General features: G+C 37.2%; 1 protein-coding gene across 2 annotated transcripts; it reads right to left on the reverse strand.

Annotated features, from left to right (window-relative positions):
• Positions 1–12,336: 12,336 nt before the first annotated feature.
• On the reverse strand, positions 12,337–22,529 carry STEAP1 (STEAP family member 1). 2 transcript variants are annotated; one of them, XM_079149346.1, is made up of 5 exons: positions 22,388–22,528; positions 18,574–18,685; positions 15,732–16,244; positions 14,710–14,874; positions 12,337–12,692 (listed from the first exon to the last, which is right to left on the reverse strand). In XM_079149346.1, exons 2-5 carry the CDS (start codon positions 18,652–18,654, stop codon positions 12,435–12,437), a joined length of 1,017 nt encoding a protein of 338 aa, XP_079005472.1. In that variant the 5' UTR covers positions 18,655–18,685; positions 22,388–22,528; the 3' UTR covers positions 12,337–12,434. The 2 variants fall into 2 exon arrangements, with proteins under 2 accessions (XP_079005472.1, XP_079005473.1); XM_079149347.1 differs by lacking the exon at positions 18,574–18,685 and having other exon boundaries at positions 22,388–22,529.
• Positions 22,530–23,214: the final 685 nt, after the last annotated feature.

Genomic DNA, 23,214 nt, shown 5'->3' on the forward strand with positions numbered 1-23,214 from the left:
CTTTAGTGATTTTCTGAAACTACATTGCAGAGTTTTTATCATTGACATCATTAAAATATAAAGTTTTCTGCTGTCACCTAGGAATGTCAAAAAGACCAGCTGATGCAATGTTCACTCAGTTGTCTGATGAAAGCAGGGGAATTCCTAGTTGGGCATTTCTAACCACAGTGCACCTGGGCAAAGGGATGATTTGACTTTTTAATTCTGTCCGAATGAATACATGCAAACCCAGAGAGTATTATGGGTCAACTTGCTTTACCATTTTCCTTTTATGATGCTTTTCTTTCTCTGTTCCTCACTCCAACTTCCCTCCTGTTGTTGACAGTTCATCTCATGATTGCCTACTATAAGGGAGAAGATATTGTCTTTCAGGATAAAGGCAGAATGCCAAAGTAGGAGGCGAAATTTAGGCAGTAATCTGGATTTTCTTAAAGACATTGTGCATTCTTCTTCCTTTATTTCCTTAGAAGTGAAAAAATGAATCTCTCTAGCTTTAATGGAACAAATTAAACTGACAAATTGTTCTTTTATTTTTTTCTATGGTCACTTCAGGGAGAAGATTCCCGAGTATTCTTTGTGAGAGATTTAAAAAAAAAAAAGATAGTTTGCCTTTTCTTTGAATATGCCTTGTTCAGTATACTAGTGTAATTTAATAATAAAATTACAGTTTTCTTGTTGCAAATCTGGTTGCCCTAGTTTAAAATAATATGTTGAATTGTGAAAATCAAGCATTTGGTTACTTTGAAGAGAAGAAAAAATTTGTCTTTGACATGTTTAACTCTGTAGGCTTGGTGGTTTCCACCTCGTGTTTTTGTTTTTTCTTTTTTTCCCAGAAAGCTGGAAAGTCATCCCTTCTTTACTATGGATATTTTGTACAAATGCAATTAAATCCTGAAATAATTTTGGTTTTCATTTACTTTCCTCTTACAAATTAGTCTCATTCTCTGAAAAGGATAAAAAGGGTTGATTTTGTCAAGAGACTATTTTAACAAAGGAAATGTGGTTTGTGATTGACTCATAAGGGTAAGGTACTGGTCTATGTTAAAACAATTAGCCTTGGAAATTCAGACTAGCTTTGGATCATATATGTTAAAACCATATGTCAATTCTCTGGCCTGTGTAAAAAAGATCTAAGACACTCTAGGAGGTATTGAAAATTTAGGAATTGATAAGGTTATTTTGTAATTGAACGTAAAGTTTCAAAAATAATACTCAATAAATTTCACATTTAATTTATTTTTTAGGTATATTAAAAACAAAATTTTAAAAGGACTCAATGATGATGATGGTTTTAAATTTGAAACCATGCCCTACTATCTGGGCTAGTCCATGAGATTTTAATAATTATTCTAATTTAATAACTGTTACCAGTGTTATTTCTGAAATGCTATCTATAAGACCTGGGGACCTAAAAACTGAAGAGGCACCTGGAGATGGGTGAGGAAGTCTGGTGGTGACTAAAAGAATTGTCGGCTTCTGTGGTCTTCTTTGCCTCTGGAAGGAAGAGTTTTGCCAGAGTATTTTTTAGCAGTCATTGAGCAACTCCTGGATTTGGGTTTTCACATGGTTCATTTCCCAGCACTATTGCAGATCTGATCCCTCCGGTAGCCTGAAAAAATCTCAGAATTTACTGCTTCTGACTGGTGAGCTCATAAATTCAGGACTGAGGATTTCTGCAGAAGATGGGAATATTTGCCCTGTTTTGATTCTCTGGACTGTCTTCTAGCCCTTTCAATGGCACAATTGCACACCCTTCACTACATAGGCGACCAAACCCAAGAGTGTAGAAGGATCAGTGTTAAGCTCTCAGCATAACACCAACACTGGCTACAAAGTCAGGAGCCCTGGATGGTTCTGTCCCTGCAAACGTGCAACTCTGGAAAAGTCTCCTCTCCCTGGCATCAGTGTCATCTATAAAATGAGACTTCATGAGGGATTTATAATTTGAAATGATGCTATTTGGAATTTACAGAAATTGTCTTAGATTATAGATGTATAGACATTAGAATGCCATCTTACGAACTCTGCTTCTTATGAGAGCTGGATGTTAATGCACTTTTAGATGGATAGTTGGGCAATGATGCATTGGTACCAGTCCATTTGTAAATAGGACCAGAATTATAATTGCTTTATTTTATTTTTTTCAGAACATGAAGTTTTATGAGAAAAGTCAGAATTTTAGTGTTCTTAGCTCACTGTTAATGATATGCCTTTCATTGACCAGCTTTTTTCTAGAGATAAATTTTAGCAATATGCATAGCCAGCCACTCAATTTCTCTCCATTAGAATCTACTTTTTTTTCCAAAGCAAATTGTCTGATTTTTTTTTTCCCCCTCTAGGGAAGTTTTGGGCCTTTCTCCTTATAACCAGTGGTCTGAATTTCACCAAGATTGCTTAGGTTTTTATCCCTGCCCTCTCCCATCTCCTTCAATTTACAGAGACTTTGATCTGAAGTCCAGTATCTTTCTCTAACTCTAAAAAATTTACTTTTATTATTTATCTATTTTCTCATTTTGTTGTTTCTATTACATCCTTCTGAAACACACATGATGAATTTTTTTCTTTTGCATTGTATTCTGGGAGAATCTGTCAGTTTAGTCTCTTGGTTCTAAAAGTTCATCTCCAGCTATGTATACTCTAGAATTCAGTTCATTTATTAATGTTTAAAGATTCTCTCCCTGTTTTGAATCCTGTTCATAAATAGTTGACTTAATTATAACACCTTAATTCATAGCACAACCATCTAATTTGCCCATGTAAGAGCCTTGCTTCATTCATTAAATTTTAAAAACTCTATTTCTGATTTGTATTCATACCATGGTTTCTATTTAAGATGCTGGATATGTGTTCTTAGAGATGAATATATCCTTTTATGCCAGGAGATATTTTGTTGTTTTCTGTGTTTTTTCTTAATACATTGCATTGTGCTATGAAGCATATATATATTCTTTTAATTTTGGCCATAATGTTTTGAGTCACAGGACCTCAACTTACTACTCTTTTTCAAAGCCATCCTTGCTGATGAATGCAATATTTTCTCAAATCTCTTCAAATACATTAGTTATGGCTAAAGTCTTATTTTGTTTTATCCATTAATTTTCTGTAGTTTTAGTTGTTCTGTTATTTGAATCAGCATCACTTGATTCTTGATTCCAGTTGTGTTAATATTCTTCCCATCTTTGGTGGTGATTTGTTCTACTGTGGGTGAGGGTCTGTTTTCTTGGCCAGGTGAGAATTCATGTTTACTTTTCTGTTAATTTAGGTTTCTTTTCCCTCTTTCTTTCTTTCCTTCTTTCTTTCTTTCTTTCTTTCTTTCTTTCTTTCTTTCTTTCTTTCTTTCTTTCTTTCTTTCTTTCTTTCTTTCTTTCTTTCTTTCCCTCTTTCTTTCTTTCTTTCTTTCTTTCTTTCTTTCTTTCTTTCTTTCTTTCTTTCTTTCTTTCTTTCTTTCTTTCTTTCTTTCTTTCTTTCTTTCTTTCTTTCTTTCTTTCTTTCTTTCTTTCTTTCTTTCTTTCTTTCTTTCTTTCTTTCTTTCTTTCTTTCCACTGACGATGTTACTTATTTTAGTTTTAAAAGGCAAAAGGGAGGCAGTCCCTTCCAGTAGCTAAAATGGGTGAGTTTAATGTTCAATTAAAAACAGCAGAGACAAAGCCCTATTTCCATTTTCCAATTCACAAAGATAGGTTTTCTTTAAAAAGATACCTGAAATGAATTACAGATACTCCAAATGAATACTACGCAAATATTATCATTATAATAAAATTAATATGATAGCAGTTCTTTTCACATTGTAAACAGCAGGACTGAATGAAGATGCTTGTTTAGACTGTCCAGTGTTTGCACAGGTTTTTAATTGATTAACTTTTTATTTTTCTTGCTTTTACACTTTACTCCAGAATCCAGGGGATGTGGACTAAAGGGTGAAAACCGACCTAACACTGCTAAGGCTGGATTGATCCCGGACACTAGGGGCACTGTGAACAGGAAAAGATTCCAGGTGGGCTCCAACTCCCACGTGGAGGGAGGAGAACTGGGGCTGGACTCCTTGAGCTGAGGAAGGAGGTAACTAAGGGTCCTGGGCTCCTGGGTGAGGGAGGTCAGTTTCATGGTTCCAGTCCCCCTAAGTGACCTGACTGGTTTCTCTATCCAGTCAGTGAATTTGCAGAGATTGGTGTAGACACTTGGCAGGCAGGCTGGCCACAATAGTATTGTTCAGGTAGGTTTGTAAATGAACAGAACAAAATTGACATTGTTTTATCTTCTTGCCCAGAGGTTCCATGGTCTAGGGAACAGGTAAAGATTGATTAATGTGTAGGTAGTTATAGTTAGGAGTAAGCCATTCTAGTGTGCCACTGCACAGAAGGGAGACTGGAATGACTGAGTGCTGTGTTTCTCAAAGAGCTAGAAAAAAGAATCTCGAATGTTTTCATAAAAAATAAATGATAATGAGCAGTAGATATGTTTAATGTGATTTCACAGTGTATCAAAACATCACATGAAGTCATATTAATATGTATAATTTTTGTGATTTTATGTATCAGTTAAATTTTTTAATTGAAAAAAGGAAAATGATCTGTTTCCAATTAGTGGCCTTTAAGCAATGAAGTTCATCAAGTTTCCTACTAGTATTTTCCATGAACATCTGTAGTATGTCCTAAAACCTCACCCAATTCTGGGAGGTGGGCCATAGATGAGCAGTTAGGATTCAGATTTTCTTTACACAGGTCTCTGAACTGGTAGAATTTCTGGGCCATGAGAAGTCAGTCTGGGCACTGCTTGCGGTGGTTTGGATTTTCCGTAGAATCTATTTTCTTCATTATTTTTCTGGAGCTCAGCCACTGTCAGGAAAGAGCCATGAACAGTGGAAGGGTTTTCTAAGGAGTGAACATGTTCAGCCTGTTACCTAGGGAACAGCAGCTGTCACAGCTTTTACAACACAAAACCCACTTTTTCTTTTGTTAACATAGGTTTAATTCCCCATTCACCGTGCTGGAAATCTTCCCTGTTGCAAGCTATTTCTTGCTTCCATTGCAATCTAGGGTGAACACTTTTCCACTGCCAGGCAGATGTGCTCAGACCTGGGAGAGTAGCTCTGCACAGAGCAACTTGAAACCTTGAGGTTCCATCTTTAATGATGAAGGAGGACAGTAGAGTGTGTGGCCCGGAGGGCTGGTGCTTTCATTTTGTGGTTGCCCTAACAAATCACAAACTGGATGGGTAAGAGAAATTTATTCTTTCACAGTTCTGGAGGCTAAAAGTCTAAAATCAAGGTGTTGGCAAGACCACACCACCTTCAAAGCCTCCAGGGCTTCTTTGCTTCTTTCAGCCCTTGGTGTTCTCTGGTTTGTGGTAGCAGGACAACAGACTTAACCTCTGACTTCACATGGTGTCTCCCTCTCTGTGTCTTTCTCCTCTTCTTATAAGGGCACTAATCATATTGATTAAGGGATTACCATACTCCACTAGAGTTAACAAGTTATATCTAAATGATCTCTTTCCGAGTAAGGTAAATTCTGAGGCACTGGGACATAGGATTTTCACATATTTATTTGGGGTGTGGGAACAATTTAACCCAGTGGGAAAGTAGTTTCTCGAGTCTTTAAAGATAGGCTTCCCTTCTTCTCCTTGTATGTGGACCTGTTTCCTCAAGCCCAGAGTTACTCTGTTAGTCTTTTCTTCCAGAACTCTCACTTTAGAGACCTGTACATGACACTTTATCCTGGTTGGCAAATGTTCCAATCAGACTGCCTTTTTCTTTCTGTGCTTCTTATGTCACTGGGGAAGTCTTTTTGGACTGCTTCTCAGGCCCAGGCATCCAAATCATGAGACTGCTGGCCATTTAGCTTTATTTATAAGTGAGTTCTGCAGTCAGATGTTCAGATCTTTGGGTAAAAGCATCTCTGGCCAGATCTTCTGACTCTGGTCCTTTAATGACTCACCCAATGACTTCTCTAGGGCAAATTTGGCTAGGATGGAGTGTAAAATTCATCAGAGTTTTCTTAAGAACTGTCGCTTACTTTTGCAATGGACTCTATTTGATCTTGTGGGGCACTGTCTTACTTGTTTCTCTGTTAATCTGATCCCATCTACTTCCCAGCCTCCACATGCTTTTTATAACCCAGAAATCCCTCAAATTTTCTGGTCTATCAATGCTACATTTTCCTGTTTTTCAGTCTTATAGACCCTTACTTAAACATAGCTTTTTAAAAATTTCAATTGCATTTGGGTAGAAGACAGGCGTGCCACAATGACATGGTATAAGGTGTTGGGATCATCAAACTTGTTTTGCAAAGGACCAGATAGTAAGTATTATGGGCTTTGTGGGCTAAAATTTCTCTGTTGCAACTATCTAATACTGCTGTCGTAGTGTGAAACAGCCATAGGTCAAACATAAAAATGAGTGGAAGTGCTGTGTTCCAATAATACTTTGTTTACAAAAACAGGCAGCCTATCCCAGAAAGCAGTGGTTCTCAAACTTATCATGCATATGAATCTTTGGAAGGGCTTGATAGAACATAAAGTGTTCTCTTTACCTCCAGTGTCTAAATCAGAGGTCTGGAGTGGGGTCCCAGAATTTGCATTTCTAGTAAGCTCCCAGGCGATGCTGACATTGCTGATCTTTGGACTATACTTTGATACCCTTACACTTACCTAAATAATTTTTTTGTATTCTAACCATCACTGTCTCGATCATATATTAATAGTATAACCATGTTCCTCATTCATTCAGTCATCCAACAAATATCCAACAAATATGAATATCCAACAAATATGAGCTTCTACCATGTGTCAGGCTCTATTCTAGGTCATGAGAATGTTGTTATGAACAAAATGAAAAATCACTGTTGTTATGAGGTGGGGAACCAGACAGTCAAACAAACAAGTAAATCTATGAAGGATATAATGTTGGAGAGTAATAAAAAGAAAGCCAGTAAGAAGAATAGAGAGTGATACAGGAAGATAACTATTTTAGATTATTTTAGATAGTGTAATCAGGAGAGGTACCCATCCTAGGTTGTTTTTTAAATCTTTAAATTTTTATTTATTTATTTATTTATTTATTTTGGTATTGGGGATTGAACCCCAAGGTGTTTTACCACTGAACCACCACATCCCCAGCCCTTTTTATTTTCATTTTTTAAATTTTGAGACAGGGTCTTGCTAAGTTGTGTAGAGCCTCGGCTAAGTTGCTGAGGCTGGCCTTGAACTTGTGATCCTCTTGCCTTAGTTTTCCAAGTCGCTGGAATTACAGAGGAGAAATCACTCTGAAGACATGACATCTCAACATAGAGGTGAGTGATGCAGAAGAATTATCATGTGAAACTTGAGATGTAGGTAGAATATTCCAGACACAGGTATTAGTAGCCAGTGTGAATGCCCTGCAGTAGGAATGAGCTTGTGCTTCAGGAAAAGCAGACTAGTGTAATGGGAGTGGCTGAGTGAGATAAAGAGCACAGGAGACGAATTCAGAAGTGGGCAGGGTCCAGGTATTTTAGGAATTTTTAGGCTTTGTAAAGAGTTTGTGTTTTATTTTAAATTTTATGGCAAAACATTGCAGGGGTTGGTACAGAGGAATGGCCTGACAGCCTTTACTCTTTTGAAGAATCATACTGGTTGCTGGGTGGAAAAATATTCTGAGAGAGGCAGTGGTGGAAGGGAGTAAGGTCAAGTGTGGGAGCAGGGAGACCAGTTGGGAAGTTTACTGCAGGAATCCTAGGAGGGGGGTTGCAGTGGCCTGGACCACGATGATTTCAGTGATGAGACCAGCTGGAAGTAGAATGTACTCTGATGGTGCAGCCAACAGAATTAGATGATAAATGACCGTGGGTGTGAGGTAAAGAGCAGCATTAAAGAGAACATTTAGGTCTGCCTTGAGTAACTGGGTGGGAATGGGTAGGAAATTAAGATGTCAGACTTAAAATTTTACATTTGAGATGTTTTTCACATATTCAAGAGAGGTTATCAAGAAGGCAATTAGGTAGAATAGACTGGAGATCAGGTAAAGGTGAGGGATACAAATCTGGAACTCATTAACATACTTTTCATGTTTTATATTTAAGGCCAGGGAGCCCAAGGAAATCAGCTGTTTGTGGGTGTTGATAGAGAAGAGGAGGAACTTAAGGAGTTAACCTTGCTAACATCGAGATGATGGGGACTGGAAGAGGAGCCAGCAAAGGAAATAGGACCTGTAGGGAGCATGGTTTCCCAGAACCATGTAAACAATGTGTTTCCATAGAGTCCTAAAACTTGTCAAATGTTCCTGGGTAAGTAAATAAGATGAGGACTGAGATGATCTCTTGATGATCTTGACAAAGCAGGCAGTGGAACAGGAAGGGCTAAAGCTGTTCAGAACAGATTTATTTTTCCATCAAAAACAGTGGAACTGCGCAGCTCAGGAGGCTGAGGCAGGAGGATCGCGAGTTCAAAGCCAGCCTCAGCAAAAGCGAGGTGCTAAGCAACTCACTGAGACCCTGTCTCTAAATAAAATACAAACTAGGGCTGGAATAGTGGCTCAGTGGTCGAGTGCTCCTGAGTTCAATCCCCAGTACCAACAACAACAACAACTAAAACAAACAAACAGTGGGACTTTGTACAGGTCTGAAAGAAAATAATTGCCAACAATTTAAACTATGTTTCTTCAATAATGAAGATGAAATAAAAACATTTTCAGGCCAAAAAATTTTTTTTTCCCACAGCCTAAATTCATTATAAAACACAAAAAGTATACTTAAAAAAAATCTTTTTCAGATAGTGGGGAAAAGAAAACAAATGGAAGCTTGGAGAGAAGAAAGAAGTGCAGACAAAAGGGAAGAAGCATAGATAAAAGGGTAAATGTGTATAAACCTGGTCAAGTATATATTCTTTAATGTGGGTGACAGTAGGGGAGGAGTTTAACCTGTGCCCCCTCCCTCTCAGGTGAAGGGAGGTTAGACAAGAGCAGTTTCTCCTTGCCCACACCATACTTCCCGAAGGAGACCTTCACTCTTCCCTCTGTTCTCCTCCATATGTGTTGGTGGTGAGTGGTTGTAGCACTGGTTCTTCTGAAATTACAGCACCCCTCTGTAAATCCCATCCGACCCCACAGCCGGCTACTCTGAAATTAGAATGAGGACCTTTACGCAACTTTGGTTCCCAGTAATCCTGGTAGCCAAAACTGGGGGATTCAGAGCCCACATTGTTACATGGGCTTGTGAACCAGGGTGGAAGAAGTAACAAAAAGGCGGAGCTCCTGGTCCAGCAGCTCAATTGAACTTTGACCTCTACTACATACTTAAATAGGCTTTTGTTAAGAGATTTTGATCAAGAGGTTTTTTTTTTTTTTTTTTTTTTCCCTATTAAATGAAAATAAACCCACCCATCCAGTCCTCATGCTGTTTAATTTCACTGTGTAATCCATTCGTAATAGTACAATTTCAATTTATAAGATGGGGGTTTGAAATCTTTCCCATGGTCAAGTGTTCAGCAGGCACCATTTGCTTGGGCTCCATCATCAGTTCCCCCAGTTTAGCTCCCATTTTTCTCCCTCTCACTCCGTCACTTCCCATCCAGCTGAGGTACAGGAGGGAGTCTTGGTTCTAAGATCAGCAGGTTTCTTACCATTACAACTGGGCTGCCTTTGTTCATTTTCCCTCTTCTGCTCTCCAGTTTTGTTCAGAAATACAAAGCTCTTGCTGAGGGAAGCCTTGTTTTAGTGGGGGCATGCCTCCAGCCAAGGGATCAGAGAATTCAGGTGACCTCATCATTCTCTTCTAATTCAGTAATTTTATAGCTGCAGGAACTGTTAAATTGTTCTTGGTACAGTTAAAATGAGCATCTGTGAATAATAGTGATAACGTGACATACTAGCAGAAGAGGTGAAAACCCCTGCTCAGCTGAAGAAGTAAGATTAGTCCAGAAGGCGGCACTGGACTTTGGCTTCAGGTCATGTGCAGTAGTCACCAGTGAGTGACTTATTAATTTATTCGAGTGCAGAATTACTTTCAAAAACTAAAAGTTGGAATAATTTGTGACCTCTTCAAAGTGCTCTTGAAAACACCTGGAAAAAATTGGCACAAAGAAAGTGGACTTCTAATTAACTGAATAAAACAGCATTAAATCCACACTGGAAAATTTCTAATACCTTTACTTTGAAGACTGCTTTTAGAAAAAAATGAGCTATTACATCTTGTTCATTTTCTTGGAAGAAAATGCTAGACAGAGTGATACTAATGAAAATGACATTATGAATTTTTGTGTTTAATTTTATAGATTTCATGTTCATAAGCCACAATTTCCTACACGCTTCCTCAGACACATAGACTACAGCCTGAAAATAACACCAGAATCATTCATTCTTTTTTGTCATTAAACATTAAACGTAACTCATTATTAAAATACTAAAGACATCATTTTTTCAACAGTTTTTTAAAACTCACGTCCCTATTGAATGTTTAAAGAAAATAGAGCCCAGGCAGATCACTGTGAGCAGGAAAAGCAGCTCTGCTTGGAGAAGGAAGGCAGGGGGCTCAGGGTCAGTGACTATCCAGGTGCTGTTCCTTCTGCTTCATGGAGAACTGGTGTGACTGTCCTCCACAGCGGTGTTAACCACATCAAAAGCTTTATTTAAAAATTAACTTTCCAGTCAGGTGTGGTGACGCACACCTGTAATTCCAGCTAGGCAGAAGGATCACAAGTTCCAGGCTAGCCTGGGCAATTTAGTAATATCCTGTCTAAAAGTTAAAAAAAAAAAAAAAATAAAAGGAAAGGTCTAGGGATGCAACTCAGAGGCAGAGCACTTAGCACACGTGCGGTCCTGGTCTCCATCCCATGTTCCACAAAAATGGAAACAATCCTTTTCAAAGAAGTAGAGGGCGATCTTCCTGTTCCTTTTCTCTGCCCAGACTTATGCCTTTCACAGCTCTCTCTCTGTGTGACCTGAAACTAAACACGCTGCATTCCTTAGCAGCTGAGATTATTGTAAACAGCATACAATGTACAGAACACACATTCTGATTTTGTTTTTGTTAAAAAAATCTGTTCCTTCTGTAGAATTTTCTATTCTGCTTAATAGCATTGTTCTTTAAGTCATCCAGGCAGAAGGAATCCTAGATGCCCCACCCCCAAAGCTTTCTTTTCCCTCTCTACGCATATTCTACTGGTCATGAATTCTTGGAGATTCTGTGCTACATATTCATTTGTTCTTCTCTTTCCTCCGTCCCCTCTGTAATGATCTTCATTTGCAAATTATTGTCTGTGTCCAAGGACATTGCAGTTTTCTTCTTAAATATTTTTAAGACTTTCCAATCTGTCTTTATCCTTTGCCTCTTGCCATCATATTCATCTCCTCTATAGTGTATAGTGATCTTTCTGAAATGCAACTGATGATATCAAGCCCTTTTCCAGCTTTCAGTGGTTTCCCCATTGCTGGAAGGATGAAGTCCAAACATAGTTTCATTTCATGCAATAACCTTGATGATCTACCTGGCCTTTGCCTGTAGTTTATCTGTTGTTTCATTCACAAATTCTGTTCTGGAAGACCTGAACCAGACTTTCAACACATCATGACACACCATTCCTCCCGTTCTGTCTGCAGGACTCCTACCTACATTTTAATATGCAGCTCAAACAATTCCTTGTTTTCTGGATCAACCTCACACCTTTCCAACTTTACCCTTCTCAACAAAGATAGTCATTCCTTCCTTAGGGATGCCAGGAAAGCTGGGACTTGATTTCCCATTCCTACCACTACAGAGGGAGCCATGCTGGTGAAGAGTGCAGGCACGTGACTGGTGTGGATGTACACCTGATGTTACTGTGTCTATCTGTGTAGACACAGTGTTGCTTTTGAGGGGGGTGGTTCAGGAATAAAACCTTGTTAGAACAGAATGAAATAATCATACTGTACCTCATAAATATGTGCAAAGATTATATGTTAATCAACATTTTTTAAGTTTAAGGAGATGGAATTACTAACTATCCTGCTTTGATCATTATACACTGTGTGCATATGTTGCATACTGTACTCAAACATGTACAATTAAAATAATTATAGTAAAAAAATAAATTTTTAGAGAATAAAAAAACCAATAATCGTAATACTTGTGTTGTAGATGCAGATGATATTTTTTTTCATTGCTTATGATACATGTTTGATAGGTAGTAAAGATTGGTATTTCAAGGCCTTTTGTTATTTATAATGCTATACACTGACAAATAAGATGTGATTGTTTTTGTTATGCTTAGTTTTATCAAACAGAAAATATGCTAAAGATCAGTAATAAAATTTTGTTTTGCTTTGAATCACATCTGCAAGAAAAGACACAAATTTCAATCTCATTACCCATAAACAAAGAGATGGAGTAAGATTCTCAAGTGGTCATTTTATTAACAAATACAAATTTGAAATATTTATGATAAAACATATTAATGTTGAACAAAAATGTGTGTAAACAGTAATCCTACAACTGGGAGGACATCTCAGCTTTGTTAATTTTGGTGACATCTTCCCAACCACGTCTAATTTTCAGCATCTTCTTCCTCAAGCACGGCAGGAATAGTATAGTTTTACATATCAGGACAAGGACTGGAAGGAAAACGGCTATCATAAAAGTTGGAGGTGTATACCATACAAATTGTTTTATATCTACCCATTTATTCCAGGCAAAAATCAATGCATGTATTGTACCCAGCAGAAGTGAGACAATTCCTAGTTTGCTCTGTAAAAGAAAAACAAAATTACCTTAGTGAAGGCTGGATCAATGAGAGTTTGTTCCATCCTAATTCATCTGAATCTGTTCTGTTGCTTGGAAATCCTTTCATTCATTTATTACTGTTTTTCTAACACATTTCTCAACAATGTCCATTCACATCTTTCTACTCCTTTTACATGTTCCCCCTCATTACCTTACTTTTGGGTAATGTTCACATCTCTGAGCTACACTTCAAAAATTCACAACCTTCTCTTTAGTCTCAGGTGATCAATAGTTCTATCTTTTCTTTCTCTGCCATTTTGTTCATCTCTTTTATGACATTTATTTTATGGTGATTTGTCTTGTGTGCATTTGCTTAAATCTAAAATTGGGAACTGACTCTTATTTATCACAGGATCACCGTAGAGTCAACATGAAATGCTCATTATTTCAGGTGTTAAATAAAGGTAGGCTGACCGAAGATTACTGCAAATATCAATGTGACTTCATTGATCTTTATCAACTGTGAAAGCAACTAATTGATTCACTCTGATTTTGGTAAATGATTACTGAAGTAAATGAGCTTGGATTATGTTTTTTTAAAAAATTAAACATTCAGATAAAACAGAAAAATACTTGCAATTATTTCAATGTTTGAGCAAAATCTGGAGATGTAAAGAAAATTCTTTGGAATGCTTTGGCATCATATAGGTAGGGTGCTTATATAAACAGTTGCTCATGGATGTAATTTTATGGCATTTTGACAATAGCTCTTCTAGGTGACTTCTAATTTCTATTCATTTTACTGGAAATCGTCATTAGCCTGGGAGAATGAATCTAGCTCACAATTACTCAGCAGCACTGTTAAGCCCCAACAAATATAATTAAATAGCTAAGTTTATATTTTCAGATATGAATCTCTTAGGTAAATCATAGTGTAACCAGTTCTCAGACTCTGAATGAAAAGTTTCTTGGTTAGTCATTGAAAAATACATGCATTTGGTTGAAGATTATTTTACCAAATGTGTACTGTATACTTATTCTTATCTGGGTAGTGTACCTACAGTGGAATGGACTCAGTTGTCAAGATGCAGTGTTTGAATCCCTAATTAAATCTGAACAATTATGCTTAGCACATGTGACAGGCATAGCTATTTCATGAGGAACAGGGAACTCCAATGGCTACATACACAACTGGACATACACAACTGCAGAATGTGGTACCATCTCTAAACCACATCAGAATAATTCAGATGGAGAGATATTTCCCAGCTTAACTAGACACGTTTGCTGGATATGATGTGCAGATATGTAGAAAGGATAGTGGGGAATGTCTGAGTTTATGGAAATTTCCAAAGATGTCCACCCATGAAAATTAAGGCTATGTAATTAAAACAATTTTGGCAGTGCTTATGATGGAATTAAATTTAGTCCTTTGAATTTTGCAGATATGGGCCCCCTTCTGAAGTCTGGCACATTGTTCTTTTTAAGTATAATCCCCCACTAGGAGATAAACTTAAGTAAATCTGAGATAGTTCTTGAGTCCCAGGAGTATTTAGAAACTTCAAAGGAGTTAGCTATCTAAAATGTAACTTAGAAAAAGCAGGTTTGAAAATGAGGTATTAGAGTACCTTTGGTCAATAAAAGCATTTCAAGGAGAGATTTTTCTCCCTAGATAGTACAAAACTGTGCAACTTAAAAGGCATGACTCAAATCAAGAGATGGATAAAAGAATTTAATTTTTAGGAAATATTAACCAAGGATATTCCTAAAATATCACATTATAGTTATTAGATGGATAGCAAATTGTCTTAACAAGTTTCAAATGCTAGAATATTTTTCTTTTAGTGATGCCTTTTATTTATGCCTATAAAATGTATCCTATTTATAAGCAATAGGGAACACATTATTAACTGAACAAGTGTGGGATCTTTACTGTTGGAAAGCAGTTGCTATTTTTTATGGTCTAAAGTCAAATATTTGATAAGCACACACAAAAAAATTGACCTTCTGAGGGACTAGAGTTACTTTAAATATTATTTACCTGAATGTAACGGAATTCTCTCCATGTCAAAGAGTCACTCACAGATGGAATAGATGTCACAGCCAACAAAGACAGTATTCCAAGTCCCATAATTCCCAGAGATACATAAATCTCCATTCTCCAAACATCGTGCTCAATCCAAGCATCTTCTTTATTTTGTTGGACCTACCAGAAGATAAAAGAGGAAAGAAAATATGTAAACCACACTTATGTCTCACATGTGAACCTCCTTCTATACTTGCTTTGTCTAAAATGGGCCGACACAATTTATAACTTTTTTTCTGCGTTCCTTTAAGAGTTATACATAGGAGCACTTGCTTTCTTTCTCTGAATACAATATTTATATAATGCATTTTAATTATCTATAATTATTTCATGGTCTACTTACATAGAATTGTAATGTCAATGTAATGTGGCATGATAAACAGAAGATAAGAACGATCAGCATTAAAAAGTAATCTTGTGAGGGTATCAGAAGATTGAAATGTGGCCCTGTCCATTAACAATATATATATATATATATATATATATATATATATGTATATGTATTTAAAAAAAAATTTTTTTTTTTAATTTGGTACCAGGGATTGAGAACAGGGGCCCTTAACTACTGAGCCATGTCCCTAGCCCTTTTAAAAAATTTTTATTTTGAGACAGAGTTTCACTGTGTTGCTTAGGGCCTTGCTCAGTTGCTGAGGTTCGCCTTGAATCTGTGATCCTCCTGCCTCAGCCTTCTGAGCTGCTGGGATTATAGGCATGCACCACCCTTCCCGGCAACAAAATATTTTTTAATGCTGTTAAAGTTGTACTTTATTTTCAGATTTTAAAAACACTTCTTAATATAAAACTATACAACCAAGCCCTAATGCAATTATAATAAAATTTTTAAAAAAATTTAGATAACTTTCTCAACCCAGGGGTTTCAACAGGGGCTTGGTGTATTGACAGTACAATGAAAAGGGATTACAATTAGGTGACTTAGAATTTTTAGTTTAGTAACACTGCCAACATCTTCATCCTACCTGTTGGTATGCCCAGTTTAGCAACTTGTATCTGTAGGAGCGCCTCATTGGATAAGACAGACTATAAATTGCATGCAGAACAGCAAAAAAGAAACTGAGAAGCCCAAATTGCTTTCTTGTTAACATCCACCTATCTAACCAAGGTGGAAATTTCTTATACTTGGTTCCATTATGAAGTTGTACAACTGCTGCTATCACACCTGGCAAATAAACCAATGCCAAGAGGGTGATGGAAACCACTGGCAAGACTTTGTTAATGACCAGGATTGGAATCCTATAAAAATACTGTTGATGGGAAGTCACTAAAGGATGAATTACTTCCCTCAGGAGAGTGTAAAGAAAGGTCAGAGACGATATAATAGCAGCTATTTTAAGTGGCAAGCGCCATTTTGGAAAGAATTCCTGTTTGTGCTGAAGTTCTGAGGGGCAATCAAATTCATCAACATAGGCTGATTGTTGCAAATGCAAAAGTACAGGTCTTTTTAGCATGCTGGTCTCTCCAGTGTCCTTAGTCTACAAAGAAAAGAAAAGAAAAATCTTAAAATTGAACAAACAATGAGATTTTCTTTAATCTAATTACTATGGCCCAGTCACTGTGCTTCTCAGTAAATAAGGGCATTCAGAATCTTTCTTTTGGATACAGGTCAGTGGAAGATAGCATAATTTATGTAGCATTGACCAAAGGTCCACTTTGTTACTTTGAATTCTCCTTTAATTTCTATTATTTATTTGTCTTTTAAAAAAATTTTTTTAGGGCTGGGGTTATAGCTCAGTTGGTAGAGTGCCTGCCCCGCAAGCACAAGGCCCTGGGTTCAATCCCCAGCACCGCAGAAAAAAAGAAAAAAAAATTTTTTTACGTATTGATTGACTTTATTTTATCCATTTATTTCTATGTGGTGCTGAAGATTGAACCCAGTGCCTCATACATGCTGGGCAAGCGCTCTACCACTGAGCCACAAAACTGCAGCCCCTCATTTGTCTTTAAGACAAAAGAAACATACACTTCAGATCCCTCCACCAAAGTTTAGACCGTTGTGTCCATTTTGAAGATGTGAAATAAAAGAATATGGCAATAGGGAAGTCAATATTGATAAAGATCTTTAAAATCCCAAAAATCTTTGGCAAAATAATAAACTTGTAAATTGTAATAGATGTGTTTGTTTTGTAAATATTTTATTGGTTCCTGGATAACTCTTGGTAAAGTGAATTCTTCTCTTCATTAATTCAAACATGAAGGATCAGGAATAATATGGTCATTACTACTATGGATAAAAATCCGTAATTTCCATCATGTAGTCTTCCTTATATAGTTTATATTTTTAAAACAACTAATTTGTCTAAGTACTGATAGACAAATACATTATCAGAAGGCAAAAAAGGCTATATAACTAGTTAAGTCCCAGAGATGACCTACTTCCTGAGAAAGTTAGGCTTGATCCAGTTGCATTTCTAGACAGTTAACAATTCAAAACAAGGCTATATTGAAAAATTTGTCATTTCTTCAGCTGATACACAGAAAATTAAAAAAACTCAAAATGACATTTATTGTCAGTGTTTCATATTGTTCTATTTTATGAATAAATTTACTTCTCACTCAATACTATTATTCATTTTTGTAGCCCTGCATATGGAACCAGAACATTTTAATGCTTGAAATGATGTTAGTGATTATCTTGTTCATCTCATTTTATGCAGAGTACCTTTAATTCACATGGTTCTCTATAATTTTCAGTGTTTAAAAATGACCCCTCTTGCCAACTGAATTTTTCTTTGAGTAATAAGTCACTGTTATATCCAATGCTTTTTCTAATTACTCCATCTAGAAATGATATAGCTTCTGTCATTTCTGCATGTTGAGAAAGACTAAGTATGATTAACTGAGATCAATTTTCTGCTTAAGAGTGAAGAATTAAGGAACAGCAAGGAAGACAACTTGAAAAATGAAAATTATTTTGTTTTATGTATGCAGTTACTTTTATAGGGTATGTGTTTATAATTTCTTTTTTTTTCATTTTAAAGATTAAGTAATTTTTGTTAAAACTACACTTGAAACAATTTAGAAAGTTAAGAATTTGGAACTAAAATTTTCCATCACTTTTTAAGTAAAATAATATAGTAAGAAACATTTAATCCTGTGGTTGACCAAAAGTAGGACAAGGGATACTTATCCATAAGTGAATTTATTTGGTTGAATCATCAATTTACTTGGTGATATCTTGGTAAGCTGCCACAGTGTCTATGAGAAAAATACTTGCTTACGGATTTATGTTAAATGGCACTGGTGACTTTTTTTAAAACTTAGAATCACAGACTGTTAGAAAGAATTAGAAGGACCTTAGGGATTATCTAGTCCAACTCTTTCACTTTTTTTTTTTTTTTTTTTTGGGTACCAGGGAATGAAACCAGGGTTGCTTAACAACCCCAGACCTTCTAATTATTTATTTTGAGACAGGGTCTCATTAAATTGCTTAGGGCTTTGCTAAGTTGCTGAGGCTGGTTTTGAACTTGCAATCCTCCTTCCTCAGCCTCCTGAATTGCTGGGATTACAGGTATGTGCCATCATATCCAGCTCTAACTTTTTCATTTTATAGATAAACCAACACCCAGAATTTTCAGTGATTTCTTGAAGGTTATTAGCTAAGTCCCCGACAATGAGTCAAGGCACTATTTCTCTCATATGTACCACACTGCCCTTTATCATCACAGTATCAGTGACAGGAACCCAAGTGCTGCTTACAGCAGACGAGGAGGAAAATCACTTTCACAACACTCGGAGATACAGAATGGCATTTGAATTAGGTTTACAGATTTTAATTATTAACTCCTATTTTTATTATTTTACCAAATAATCATCATCTTCTAGATTTTTCCTAGGCTTCATTTTCCAAAGTTCTTGGTTTGTGGTATCTTTTCTGCTGTCCATGAATTCTATAAAATAGTTTGGCTTCAGCCACCTAGAAAAGTAAAAATAAATAACCTTTTCAAGTCTATTGTATTTATGATGTTAATGTTTGATGGGATAATATGGAGGATTTACTCACTTAAATATTCGAAAGGCAAAGAAATTTCAATTAAAATTTAGATAGTGATTGATTTACAAATTAAAAGAATCTTAAACTAGTACACTCAAATCAGTAGTAATCATTCTTTTGTATCCAACTTTTTGTGCAGGAACTGCCAAGGTCCACATGGAATACCAAGTGTCACAACCTTTTACTTTAGAAGATTTAACTCCAGGTTCTCATTGAGAGGAAAGCCAACTCTCTTCAAAGGTAAACAAAGTTAGAAAAGCATTTTTTTTTTTTTTAGAGTAACAATGTTATCAATGAGGGCTGGAGGTAGCCTATATAAAATTATACTTCAGGATTATATGTTAATAGACTTTCAGGGTTGACACTGGTCTCCAAAATAAGAATTAATTGATTTTTTATGGGGAAATGTTTCTGAGTTTCATACAATGAACAGAACAGATACTGTTAGTAAGGCAAACCCTGACAGTGGTGTAAAGGACTAAAATGTTATTTTCAGAGTGCCATTTTCCCCCCATTAGAGTAATGGGCCAGGCTTTGTTGGTAAGACAGGAATTTTTAGTATATTCCAGTGGAGGTGTTGTGTTCAATCACTGACATGCCTGCTGTACTAGTCAACCTTTTGGAAGTCAATTTTTTTTTTTTTTTTAACTCGATAAAGAAATCTTTTCCATAGCCATTTTCACAGATCCTCATCCAGGCTTGGTGTAACACACTTTAGGGAAGAGAAACATGATGTTGTAATATTACTCACTGTTTTTATTAGTTCCAAATTTATTTCCAGAGAAATACATCTCCAGTTCATACTTTATGAAAAACAGATTAGATAATACAACAGTTGATGGAAAACATTCTAAGTGTTTTCCAGTGTTTTTAGAACATCTACATTTTTAGAACATTCTAAGTGTTTATAGAACATCTGTAAAGTTTTATTAGGTGAAAGTTGTTTCTAGGAATAGTTTAAAATACTTTAAAACATTCTTGAAGTTTTAAAGGTTAGATCTTCACAAAGAATAAAAAGGAGTCACCTTTACATGATGCCAATGTTTTCTTTGTTGAAAAGCTCCTGGAACAGTTTCCTGATATTATTGATTTTGGAAATTCAGAACATTCATGATGAGGATACAGGCTGAGCATCCCTAATCCAAAAATCCCAAACTTTTTGAGCACAGACGTGATGCCACAAGTGGAAAATTCCATATCTGACTTCATGTTGCAGGTTGCAGTCAAATCACCAGTGCATTAAAAACACTGTATAAAATTACCTTTGGGCTATGTGTACAGGTGTGTATGAAACACAAATGAATTTTGTGTTTAGACTTGTGTCCTATCCCTAAGATATTTCATTGTATATATGCACATATTCCAAAAAATTAAAAACATTTCTTGTCCTAAGGAAATTGAATAAGGTATATATAACCTGTATTTGTTATTTGGATTTGTGCACATTCTCTTCCCATTTCTTTTTCCTGATTTAAAATGTTTCTATATTTGAAGATGTACCCTTTTTCCATCCAATATGGTGTCAGGAGGTTGTCAATTACAGTAATACCCAGTCTTTGGTCATAGAAATGGGCATATGCTAAGTTGGGATGCTACAGAACTACCATGCTTTCCTGCCCCTATGCTGAGGAGGACAATGTCTTCATTTGAATGGAAGAAAGTCAACAAAGAGAAGCAGAAAAGGAAACAGAAAGACAACAGGAGAGTCCTAGTGGCATAGTTTGAGTACTATCGTCCCTGAGAGTAGATTATGAATTTCTCAGCTTCAGTCAATACATTCCCTTTTTGGCTTGAGTTAGTTTCAGTTACGTGTTAATCACTGGCGTTTGAAAGAATTCTGGGTAAAGCATATGTCAATCATCAAATATTTACCAACACAATTCTATATAAACACTAAAGAAGAAAAAGAGAAATAAGGCTTTGTGCCCCTCTGGAAGTGTTTACTCTTCTCAGGAAGCATTATTTCATTTTATTTGGTGATTTAACCAACATTGTAAATAGAGTAGAAGAGTGTCTAGAATACCACCTATTATCAAATGTAAGGAATAATTTACCATGTTTAAAGTATATTTTAACTCTGAGATTCAGAGTTAAAAATAACATATAAAAACATGTTTATTCAATATTCATTAACTATAGCAGAAGGAATGATTTCAGACAGTGGAACTATAAAGTTAAATGAGCAAAAGCCTCTGCTCTTAAAAAGCTTGAAATCCAGGAGAAAAGGCAAACATTTCAACAAGTAACTGCATGGTGGTATAATGTATCCTAAAAAAAAAAAAAAAAAAATTTATGGAAAGATGGACATGGGAAGGGAAGCAGAATCCTGGGACTTAGCGAGTTGGCAGGGTTTGCTGGGACCACCATGAGATTCCAAGTGCAAAGTCAGAGTGGCCTGGAGGGAGATCATGCTGAAGAGCAAGGCCAAGAAAAAGCCCATGGCAGTGAGAGAGAGCAAGTGTTGACTGTGGGGACCACAGTAAACTTTGTGCCCAGAAACCAGGAAAATAAATTATCAGTCAACATATAATAGTTTCCAACAGACATTAACAAAATATATAATTGAAGTTCTACAGTAAATTTTCCTTTTCATAAAACAAACAAACTAACAAACAAACAGGAAACAGCAGTGTGAAGATGTTAGGAGTTCCAGTTCCTAACAGCCTCTAAATTTCTTCCCCATTAAAAAATGGAGCATATTTCTTATGTGACTGTTCTGTTTTGCTGTACCAGGATGGCTGGCCTGGTGTTCCTGCTAAATATTGACACAGCCCAACTTAACTCATGTTTATGGCCAAGAATTTAGAATATCAAAAAACCCAATGACTGGAATACATTGTGGGTTGCCTTGCATTTCCAACCTTCTATACTTTCAAGTGCACACTTGCTTCACCACATTTAATTACGTAAAGAGGAGACAGTTTCCTTCACTGAGCTGTTTCTTTAAAGTGCTGCCCCCTCCCTATTGTTTAATATTCATTCTAAATAAATTACCTCTTATTAAATGTCAGGATGTGGATGGGATTTTTTTCAAAAAGAACAGAGTGAGGAATTTGGAAGTATATGTAAATTCTATGTCTACAACCCCTCTCCAGTAGATTTGGCCAGAGTGACATGTTTAAACACCTTGATTGACTGTTTTGGAGGGAACCTGAACCACACCCAGATACTGAAAGAGTAGGACCAATGTTCCAAGGACTTAGTAAAAATTTCCTATTACTAGGTAACCTGAAGATCAAATTGCCCAATTTTAAGTATTATGTACCAATCATTCATCAATGCAAGGCAAACCCGTGGTAACTTTGCCAAGTTGGAAAACTTGCCATGAGAACCCAACCTGAGGATAAACTTCAGAATCCATCATATGCCCTAAGTCCCTGGTGAAAAGCCCTCCTGTGAGTGAGTCCCTGGCTCCCACCCCTGGCCCGGTCACAATCGAGCGCTGTGCTCTGCGGTGGGCTGGAGCCGAGGTAGGCAGCAAACTGCGCTCGCCCCAGAGCGCCGCCGCCCGGTCCGCGTCGGGTGTGGGACCCTCACACCCCGACCCGAGGCTGGGAACCTGCTTCGCGGGGGCGCGCGGACGCAGGGAGCAAGCGGCCAGCAGGGCCGAGTCCACGGACTCACCTGCTCTTCGGTGGACCGGACAGGGAGTCAGGCAACGAGCTCAGTAGCAGCGAGTCCTGGAAGTGTCGGCGCGCGGTGCTGAGCCCAGTGCCCTGAGCCTGCTAGCCCAGAGCCTGCTCGCCCGGGGCTGACCCCGCCCCCTCGTCAACTGCGCGACCAGCGCCACCTGCCGGCGCCCGCGGTACTGGCGGGGTACTGCTCAGGTCCACGGTCCCCACATTGTAACGTGACCCTTCCCAGTTTCCTTTCAAATAATGTGGCCCTCTGTTTGAGGCCAGCCCCCTGAGCTTGCACCGCTCCCTGACCACTGCCCCAACAACGAACATTCGTGCATCCTTTAGAGCAGTGGTTCTCAGACTGCAGCGGGTATCAGAATTACCCAGAGAACGCCTAAAAAAATCGGCTGCTGGAACCCATTCAGTTTCCAGTTCAGTAGTTCTGGGAAGGGACCTGCGATTCTGCATTTCTTAAAAGTTCTCAGGTGATACCAAGCATTCCCAGATTCTGAGAGGGACTGCTTTCAAGTTTATAAACCCACCTACAAATCAGCTAATTTCAAAACTAACAAGTTTCTTTGTGGTTTGGTTGTTATTCACAATTGAGGAATCAGAATTTGGATTTGAGTGACTCACACCCTGAATTGCCCTACTCTGGTACCCTAAACCTCGAAGACCCTGCTTCCCAGCTGCAAAAACTCCAATGCTCCACAATTACTCCTTTTCTTCACCTCTGCTATTCAATGCAGCTTCCCACATCCCAACTCAATCAAATATACCAAACCTAAAACACGGTTATTATCAATATTTAAAGGGGGTTGGAACGAGAGA

Source organism: Sciurus vulgaris (assembly GCF_902686455.1).
Source record: "Sciurus vulgaris genome assembly, chromosome: 8".
Classification (NCBI taxonomy): Eukaryota; Metazoa; Chordata; class Mammalia; order Rodentia; family Sciuridae; genus Sciurus; species Sciurus vulgaris.

Coding starts and splice junctions, on each gene's coding strand:
- STEAP1 (XM_079149346.1), bottom strand. CDS start 18,654: ATGGACAGCAGAAAAGATACCACAAACCAAGAACTTTGGAAAATGAAG. Junction 16,245..18,573: donor TAGAAGATGATGATTATTTG/GTAAAATAATAA, acceptor TTTTCTTTGTAG/ACTAAGGACACTGGAGAGAC. Junction 14,875..15,731: donor TAAACTGGGCATACCAACAG/GTAGGATGAAGA, acceptor ATCTTCTGGTAG/GTCCAACAAAATAAAGAAGA.